The 10,267-nt window shown below is 39.0% G+C and overlaps 1 protein-coding gene across 1 annotated transcript; it reads right to left on the reverse strand.

Annotated features, from left to right (window-relative positions):
• Positions 1 to 69: 69 nt before the first annotated feature.
• On the reverse strand, positions 70 to 4,894 carry LOC144838482 (uncharacterized). The gene is made up of 2 exons (XM_078693873.1): positions 4,792 to 4,894; positions 70 to 1,040 (listed from the first exon to the last, which is right to left on the reverse strand). Exons 1-2 carry the CDS (start codon positions 4,847 to 4,849, stop codon positions 550 to 552), a joined length of 549 nt encoding a protein of 182 aa, XP_078549999.1. The 5' UTR covers positions 4,850 to 4,894; the 3' UTR covers positions 70 to 549.
• Positions 4,895 to 10,267: the final 5,373 nt, after the last annotated feature.

Here is a 10,267-nt window from a genome sequence, read left to right on the forward strand (position 1 = left end):
ACATAAATAATTCTAAACAATAATAATAGACCTTACATAAGTATCTAAACTTGGTACATCTACCACTTCTATAGCTAGGCCAGCTTAGGCTTCTAAGTAAGCCTTGGTACATCTACCACTTCTATAGCTAGGCCAGCTTAGGCTTCTAAATAAGCCTTTTGTGCTTGCTAGGTCCTTACCCAACAAGCCTAACTATCCAACTGCCAGCCACAGCCCAAGCAAGCTATGCCCTCATTAGCATAACCCATATGGTTGGTCACCTGTTCACTTGACACTCTTCAGTGAACACAAGCACAGTATACCTAGCTTGGATTTGGCACTTACATACCCACCCACAATTGCGCATTGCACAATTCTACATACAAATACAATGAAAGTGTAAAATCCAGGCCTATAACACAAATTATCCATCAACTTATTGACTATAATGTTAAACAACAATGTATATAAGTAGCGACAAAAATAAAGTTAAATATAAAGTTCATTTAAAGTTTCTTAAGTTTTCTCAGCTTCCTTCTTTGTTTTGTTCAATTCAGAATAATATAGGATTTACTTTTCCGGATCATCATTCTCCAACAGCAAACATAGTTTACTCACAGGCCTCGTCAGGATACTTGCATGTGTCTTTACCTTTACTTGCCGAACAAACCCATCCTTGTTTGGTAATGTCTCCACAACTTTACCCATTGGCCACACATTTCTTGGGGTGTTCTCACTTATCAGTAAAACAATATCTCCAATTTTAGCATTTCTTCTTGGAGATAACCACTTTTGTCTTCTTTGTAATAGCGGAAGATATTCACTTTTCCATCTCTCCCAGAAACGATCATCAGCCAAATATTGAGCTTGTTTCCATCTTCTCCGGAAGTAATTGGATTTATTCTCAGAATTACAAGGTGGTAGATTTACATCTCCCTTTAGAAGTATGAGTTGGTTAGGTGTGAGCGGTTTAAGATCGTTAACGTCCTCCTGATTGCTTGTTATTGGCCTATTGTTGACAATGTTTTCCACTTCACAAATGAATGTATGCAAGGTATCATCTGTTAACGACTGACTTTGGACTAATGCATATAATATCTGCCGTATAGTTCTGATTTGACGTTCCCATATCCCACCATGATGGGATCCGGTGGGTGGATTAAATACCCAGTCTATATCCTTTTGCAGCAAAGTTTCATAAATTCTGGCTTGGTTCCACGCCTTAATTTCCTTACTCATCTCTCGGCATGCTCCAACGAGGTTTGTACCATTGTCAGACCTAATTTGCTTCACTGGTCCTCGTCTAGCTGTAAATCGTCTTATGGCGTTTATACAGGCGTTTGTATCCAGGGAACTAGCTATTTCAATATGAATTGCCTTAGAGGACAGACACACAAATACCACACCATATCTTTTGACAGTGCTTCGTCTTTGCTTGACTTCAATTGGTCCAAAAAAGTCCATGCCTACTCTAGTAAATGCAGCTTGGCCTGATGTCACCCTATCAGCAGGTAGATTTGCCATCATTTGTTCCATTGTTTTCCCACGATATTTTCTGCATTGTACACACCTGTTAGTAATCTTACGAGCTAATGCGTTGGCGCCTATTACCCAATATTTTTCCCGAAGTACAGATAACATCATATTTCGGCCACTGTGCCCACTTCTTCGATGAATTTCATCAAGCATTAAACTAGCAACAAGTGATTGTTTGGGAATGATGATTGGGTGCTTTGCATTTGTCGAGATGTCTGCTAGATTCAGGCGTCCACCAACATTTAGAACCCCTTCGTTTAACCATGGATCCAGTCTATACAAAGGGCTGGATCTTGAAACTCTCATTGTGTTACTTTCTGTACTTCTCTGCAGAACTTCCATCTCTTCGGAATAAAACTTTTTTTGAACGTGTTTCACAATCAACATTTCCGCTTCATGAAGGTCACGAACAGTTAAACAGTGGGATCCGCTTATGTATGATCGAGTAGCGCCTCTTATTTTCCTCAGCAATACACCTTTCACCTTTAAAATATATGCAACTGCCTTCTTAAGCGAGTGCCAAGATGAATAGTGTTCAACTAGTATACACACTGGATGATTAATATCATTAACCTGAGTAGAGTGGCTTGCTTTTACCTCACAATCTCTTGAATCCTCTTTCATTGATATTATTTGCTGAGGCCATTTACCTTCATCTTCCAATAGAAACCTTGGACCTTGAAGCCATACTGGATCCGAAAGAAATTGTTTAGGATTCTGTCCTCTTGACGCAACATCTGCCGGATTTTGTTTGGTATCAACAAACTTCCATTGGTTTATACTAGTTGCACTCCTTATGATGGTTACTCTGTTGGACACAAAGGTATGAAAGCGTGAGGACTCATTAGCTATGTATCTCAGCACTGAGGTACTATCTGTCCAGTAGAAGGTTTGGTGGAGTTTGATATCCAACTCTCGGAGAACAACTGCACAGATTTTGACTGACATAGTTGCTGCTGTTAGTTCCATTCTTGGGATAGTCACTTTCTTTATAGGAGCCACGCGAGCTTTCCCAGTTACGAAAGAACATCTAATTTTTCCCTGCTCACTTATTTGCCTAAGATAGATCACACAACCATAACCTTCGGCACTGGCGTCAGAAAATGCATGGACTTGAGTATTGACGAAATGTGAATTGCTTCCTGGTACGTAACATCTAGGTACAGTTACGGATTCAATGAGAAAAATTTGCTTACACCAATTCTGCCATTTCATCGCATGCTCGTCCGGTATACGTTCATCCCATCCTAACTTTAGTTTACATAAATCTTGAAGTAAGTTCTTTGCCGACACGCTGACAGGCGCAACAAACCCTAAGGGGTCATAAATAGTGCTAACAGCAGATAAGATTGCTCTTCTTGTGTTTTCTGCTTTAAACTTGCCAATACTAAACCCGAACAAGTCCTTTTCCACATCCCATTGAAGGCCTAGTGCTCGTTCTTTTGGTAGCGGAGAATGGTCAAGATCCAAGTTCATTACTCCTTTGGTCCGGTCTTCGACTGGAATTTGCGATAGAATATATTTGTTGGTACAGACCCATTTTGTAAGGTTGAATCCGCCTTTTTGACATAAGTTCTTCAACTCTTGAATTAAACCGAGTGCTTTTTGTGTAGACTCGACTGATCGCAAACAGTCATCCATGTAGAAATCATTTAGTACAGTTGATACTGCCTCTTTACTATGTAATTTCTGGTTGTCTTTGGCTGTTTGTTGCAATGCAAAATTAGCGCAAGACGGAGATGACGTGGCTCCGAACAGATGGACAGTCATCCTGTACTTGATAGGAGTTGCTTCTAGATCACCACCTGGCCACCAAAAGAAGCGAAAAAGATTGCGATGCTTTTCAGGAACTTTTACTTGGTAGAACATGGTCTCGATGTCACTCATAAAAGCTACAGGATGCTGACGAAATCTAAGTAGAATACCATTTAAATTGTTGAGCAAATTAGGACCGCATAAAAGAAGATCATTCAACGCAACACCAAGATACCGAGCGGCACAATCGAACACAACCCGTATCTTCGTGGGTTTTTTCGGGTGATAGACACCATGATGAGGGATATACCACGTTAAACCATCTTGCGATTCATAAGGTGAAACCTCTTCCGCATAACCCTGGTCTATAACGCTAGTCATAAATTTAACATAATCCTGTTTAAAGCTATCGTTGCGAATTAACTTCCTCCGAAGGCTTTCCAGTCTACGTTTAGCAAGGTTTTCGTTGCACGGTAATTTTAATTTCTTGTCTCTTAAAGGAAGCTCCATCTGATAGTGACCGTCAACAAAGTTACAGCTATCAGTCATTATTTTAATAAATCGTTTATCTTCTTGTGACCACTCTCTTTTATCGTCTATAACTCTTTCCGGAAAATCGTATTTTAAACTTTCTCTGTATGTTCTCTCTAGACTTTCTGACTCGTCATGTTTAGATATAGCCACATTGATGAAACTTGAGTTGACATTTGTAGTATTACCAATCCGAATGACATTCCAAGTTGTGGGTACCTCTACATTTCGAACATGTGATGCCGGATGAACACCATCTCTTTGTATGACCTTTACCAAGACACAGAAAACAGACATTTTTTCTCTTTAACATCTCAAACCGTTCTTGAATAGCCATCCTTTTCATTTCTGAGCATTGAGCGACTGAATGTGGCCTTTCACAACACAAACACTTCTCCACTTGCTTTACATTTACTGCAGACACCTTAGAAGACTCCTTGAACTTGTTGCCTCTAGAATCAAGTTGAAGTTTGCCATACACGGGATCATTAGACTTTTTGGCTTCTTTTCGTACAAATTCAACAAGGTCACTAAATTTTACTCGTTCCTGCTTGGCCTTCAAGTCATACACCTTTCCTCGCCATCTTTCCTGCAAGTTGTAGGGTAGCTTAGTAACAATAGTTTTAAGATTCTCAAACAATTCAAGCACAGCCAAACTGCCCACACACTGCGTAGCTGCCTCACACTCTTTCAGGAAAATAGCAAAATCATCCAAGGATTTGGAATCTGAAGAACGAAGAACAGGCCATGAATACAGCTTCTTAACAAATGCGTTGGCTATCACTTCAGGATCACCATAACGTTCTGTCAACTCTTTGATTGCCGATGGGTACCCTGTGTCTGCGTCTAGGTAAGAAAATCCTTTAACTATGCGATGGGCCTCTCCAGTTGTAAATTGTTCCAGGTACTGCAATTTCTCATCTGCTGAACAAAACTGTTCCACTCTAGACTTAGATTGTCTTATAAAACGTTTGAATTCCAAGGATTCACCTGCAAATTTCTTAATTTCCATTTGTGGCTTCCGCATAGTCCTTATCACCTCGTTCATATCAGTAGAACCAACATTTCTATTAGAAGAAAAAGAATCCTGACAACCCTGCCGGTTTTGCGGAAACAGATGGCTTTGCGTAACAGGAACTACCACAGGAGTCACTGTGTTCGAAGCTAAGTTAGGAATTGTAGTAGGAGCAGGATCTGCTTGAGCAAAGTTTTGAGTTGCCAGTACATTTACGGGAACAGCAGGTACTACCACAGGAGCAACTGACGTTAGCACAGGAATTGTAACATGATCGGCTGGAGCAAAGGCTTGTGTTACATCACCAGGAACAACAGGGACTACAACAGGATCCAATGGGTCTAAATCTAATACAGGAATAGTAGCAGGATCCGCTGGACCAAGCGATAACACATTTCGTCGGTATGCACTATCTAGAAACCCTTCCATTGATGACGTACTTTTGTGGCTACCAGAACCCCTTCCGCTTGCGAAATCCCTTGCAACATTCAATCTTGCTTCGGCGACGTCTATCTCTTCTTTTAAAGCGTTTTCTTCTTTTAACTGTTTGAGTTTGAACTCTTCCTGTTTCAGTTTGAACTCTTCCTGTTGAATTCTCTGCTTTTCTGTGAGACTCCTCTGCCTGGCTAGCAACTCTGCATGTTTTTGCTCTTCTTGAATCACAGAAGCACTTAGTGATCGTTTAGAATATTTTGAACTGTTAGTTGATTTCCTGCTTGCGGAGCGATGAGAATTTACCGCCGCAGACTGCTCTACCTCAAGCACCGCAAACCAATCCTCTACCTTAGCCTTTAAGTTTGCCAACCACACATCTTTGTCTTCAAACCATTCATTATACATTATTTTCTCTTCCTCGTTCAGCAAGCCACAAATTTCATCATGAAGGAACATAAATTCACCATACACCATTAACCAATCTTGATGCACCTTAATCAGATTTTCTCTTGTAACTTCCTTATTCAAAGAAGCTTTCAACGCTTCTGACACAAATTTAACACGACGCCACAACTCTTTGATTCCTTTCAGCTTTCGTTCCTTTTCGTACTCTGCACCCTTCTCGGTCTTACGTTTTACTCTAACAGATTTCTCTGAAGCAGCTTCAGCCATCGTGGATATATCTTTGTAAATTTTATAACTGCACAAACAAGTTTCTTGCAAATGCGGAATTTAATTGTTCTCCAACTTGATCCGATTTACTATAACAAATAAATAATGATTACAAATAATATATACGGTATCTATCATACAGTACAACATAAATAATTCTAAACAATAATAATAGACCTTACATAAGTATCTAAATAAGTCATAGATAAAACAGTACAATATAAATAATTCTTGGTTCAAAATAATTACAACTATAATAATAATAAGATAAGTCTCAATTGCTTACCAAAGATATGCCTGGATAACATGTGCAGCTATAGCTATACACTATATCAATTACCACCGTACTACAGCTTTAGGCTTCTAAGTAAGCCTTGGTACATCTACCACTTCTATAGCTAGGCCAGCTTAGGCTTCTAAGTAAGCCTTGGTACATCTACCACTTCTATAGCTAGGCCAGCTTAGGCTTCTAAATAAGCCTTTTGTGCTTGCTAGGTCCTTACCCAACAAGCCTAACTATCCAACTGCCAGCCACAGCCCAAGCAAGCTATGCCCTCATTAGCATAACCCATATGGTTGGTCACCTGTTCACTTGACACTCTTCAGTGAACACAAGCACAGTATACCTAGCTTGGATTTGGCACTTACAATAATTAACAATAAAACAATGATGGATTTAAAAACACTTTATCATCATAATTATGTACGTAACCATATTTTGTTTTTAGTATAGTAGACCTAGATTTATTGGTGCTTGCATGTTTGTAATTTAGAAAATATTTTATGATTATTTACGATAAATGTACTTTTATAAATAGAAAAAATGTCTTCTCTATTCTGTGTGTTTTGCACATTTTGTAAGGTGAATTGTTTCAGATGGAAATCAAGCAAGTCACCAGAAATTAGTTCCAGGACCGACGTGTGCAGTATGACGCTACTACTAGTACGATATTAATTATTAAAATGTAATTATATTTTAATTTCATATTGTTCCGGAAAACTTCTGATGTGTGTGCAACTTTTTATATGACTAGACTGAGGATGACTCTCTAAATGTTATGGTGATTGGTTACTCTATAGTCACTGCCAATATAATGTTCTGCTACTCTAAAAAAACCAATGGCGCCACCTATCATCAAGTTAGTTTGCAAAAAAAATAGGCAAAGCAAATAAATTGTCTTTTGTGGCAATAATAGACTAGTCCAGATTTTCATATGCTGTAGGCATTTCATGTTAAAAGCGAATGTTTTAGGGTAGTTTTTAGGGTGCTGGATTGGTTTACCCGACTCAATTTTTAGATCTCCACCATTTCAGACTTATTTTGGTTTATAATATAACTAATTGACTTTTAAGTTGTTAAATTTCTTTCAACGGTGACGGAACGTTTTGCCGAACGCCACTTCGCCGACAATTCACCGACCGGAAATTTTTTCGATAACTGTAATCATCATTATTTTGTCCGCCCGAATGGCATCCCAGTTATTTTTCTTGCACCGCCTAGTGGCGCTATACAATCTTTGCTTTTCTGCCATTTATACGGTTGCCACCCCGCTTATCTTCCCATTGGATCTTCATCCAATTCTCCAGGCCTCCCTGCCACTGATTCATGTTGTAGACAAAAAAAAAGGGGGAAAAAGGGATCTTCATCCAAATACACATGTTCGGCTAGGGTAGCGCTTTCCCATTGGATCTTCATCCAATTATCCTGGCCTCCCTGCTGTTGCTTCATGTGGAAAAAAAATGGATCTTCATCCAAACCATAATAGCAAAATGCGAATTGCTGAAAATAACATTAATAAATGGTCGTCACAAAATAATATGCGTATAAACGAAAAAAAAAACTGTATAAATATAGAAAAATAGCGAAAGATGCGATTTCAGTAACAACAACCAAAAAAAAAGTTGTCTTCTTCCCTGGGCAAACACAGATAGATGGCCTAGCGTTTATGATGATCGGAAGTTACAAGTACCACCTTCATCGGGGACCTGACGTTCACATTCAACGCAAACATATACATATATTCATGGCTGCAGTCGCGTGTGCAAATTTGAGTTACCGTACATCTTCCAATAGTAACCCACACTCTAATAGTAACTCCCCTCTAATTAGTAACCCACCTTATAAGTCAATCTATAATAATAACCCACTACTCTAATAGTAACCCATGGGGGTTACTATTAGAGTCACAAAAACTATTGAAAAAATGACTGGTCGTTTATGATGTAGCCGTATTTCGAAAACAAGGAGATAATGCATGTTGATCTCGGGAGTGGGGGAGGATTGAGGGTTTTTGAGTTCATAAAATAAAGTTAGAGTTCAACCAAATTTGTTTATTTGTACTGATTTATTATTTTGCTATGAGTTGCTGACCGGAAACGTTGAGGATGGGCTACTAGTACTATTTTCAGGTGCCTAATTTAAGATTAGTAATAGTAACCCACTACTCTAATAGTAACCCCCTTCTAATAAGTAATAGTAACCCACCCTAAAAAACAATCAAAGAATAATAACCAAGGGTTACAATTAGATTTACGGTAGTGTTTACTGACCGACAAACCGACCGCCGACATAGTGAGCTGTAGACTAAAAATAAGCTATGATCGTTTTGCTATTAGCTATAAGGAAGTGTAAGTTCCGGCGAACTACGGGTGCCATTTATCATAATTTATTTAATTGTACGACGTGCGAGAGTACCATTTCCGGCCGGCCATCTAGAAGGGGTGTCCTTTAAAATTAATGTCATATTATATTGTTACCGTATAGTGTGTTATTTTTTATACTATATTTCAATATCTATTTTTGTGATAAGTGAACAATGCAATTTCCAGTTTATTTGGGTATCTGTAAAATTTTGCTTCACCACATAGCCCACAATTTTCTTTTTTTTAATCACGTATTCACACTTATACACTACTTTGTTTATGTTTCATGGCAACAATTTCGTACTGCGCGCGTATCTGCTACTTGGTTTTACGTCCTCTGTCACCGGATCATTCCAGTAGCACATTAAATTTGATAACACGCCTCAATAATATGAATTAAAAACAATAGTAAAAATTACTAGAATTAAAGGAATGAGTTATACTAATGATATATACTAATACTACAGAATTTGAATTAATTGATTAATAAGATTATCAATATAGTTTTTTTGTAAAGCAAACAATGAGTTTATGACGTCGATGTAGTGCGTATTTAGAACATAAATCCGGACACGCGACATTGTTTTTATGACGTACAAGTGTGGCACGCACACTGAAATGTATAAAAGGCACCCGAAATCGGAGCTCAGGCCTCATATCAGTCGTCAGAATTGTTTTTTCTGGTTTTAAATACGACGAATTAATTTACCTTTACGCATCCTAAATATTTGTATTTATACGTCTAAGCTAGCAATATGAATTCTAGCATCAATATACTTCCTTTTTGGCGCCGTTCATCACGACGGTAAGTTTTTTAACCACCACCAGCCTCTAACTAGCCTCTAGGGTAGCGCCTAGCCTAGGCCTAGCCTAGGCCTAGCCTAGGCTAGTAGGCCTAGGCCCCTAGCTAGGCCGGCCTAAGTAGGCCTAGCCTGGCCCTAGTAAGGTAAGCCCAGAGGCCTAGTTTTTAGCCGTCTTTGGGCCTAGCCTCGGCCCTAGCCTAGAGAGTACAGTGAGTGTAGCTAGGCCTACTAGGCCTAGTAGTAGTACTAGTAGTAGGCCTAAATAACTAAATGGCAATGCCTAATAAGGGCCTCAAAAGGCCTCTAGAATAGGCCTAGCTAGGCTTATTGTAAATAAAAAGGTATTCCTCTATAGGCCTAAATGTATGAATATGAACATAGACTAGCCTAGCCCTAGGCCTATAGTACTGTATGTAGCTAAACTAGGGCCTGGTTAGGCTAGACTAAGCCTACCTCTCTACTATATAGTCCAGGTAGGCCTACCTAGGCCTAGACTAGTTTAGGCCTAGATAATAGGGCTAGGGCCTAGCTAGGCCTAAAACTCTGCTCTTCATACATAATGCCTTTCCTGACCCAGCATAGGCCTGGGTTATTTTTTTTATTTCCATTAGCTTTACATCTAGTAGGCTGTTAGGCCCTAGGCCTACTTAATACTATAGTAATTACTAATAATAGGAATAGAAGCCCATGTATTGTAATTTATTTTCAAATTGAATTTCATCAAATAAAACAATGTCTGGATTCATTCTATTTGTACTGTAGCTTTGATCCGCAACTGCAGAAAACAAGTCTGTTGAGGAAGAAGCCAGTAACAAGATCATTCCAACCAGATGCCGATCCACTTTCAGCATCAAAAAGAAATACTGTTAATCCAGGTGATTTAGTATTTATGCGGACA

This window comes from Antedon bifida, chromosome 3, assembly GCF_963402885.1.
Source record: "Antedon bifida chromosome 3, ecAntBifi1.1, whole genome shotgun sequence".
Lineage (NCBI taxonomy): Eukaryota > Metazoa > Echinodermata > Crinoidea > Comatulida > Antedonidae > Antedon > Antedon bifida.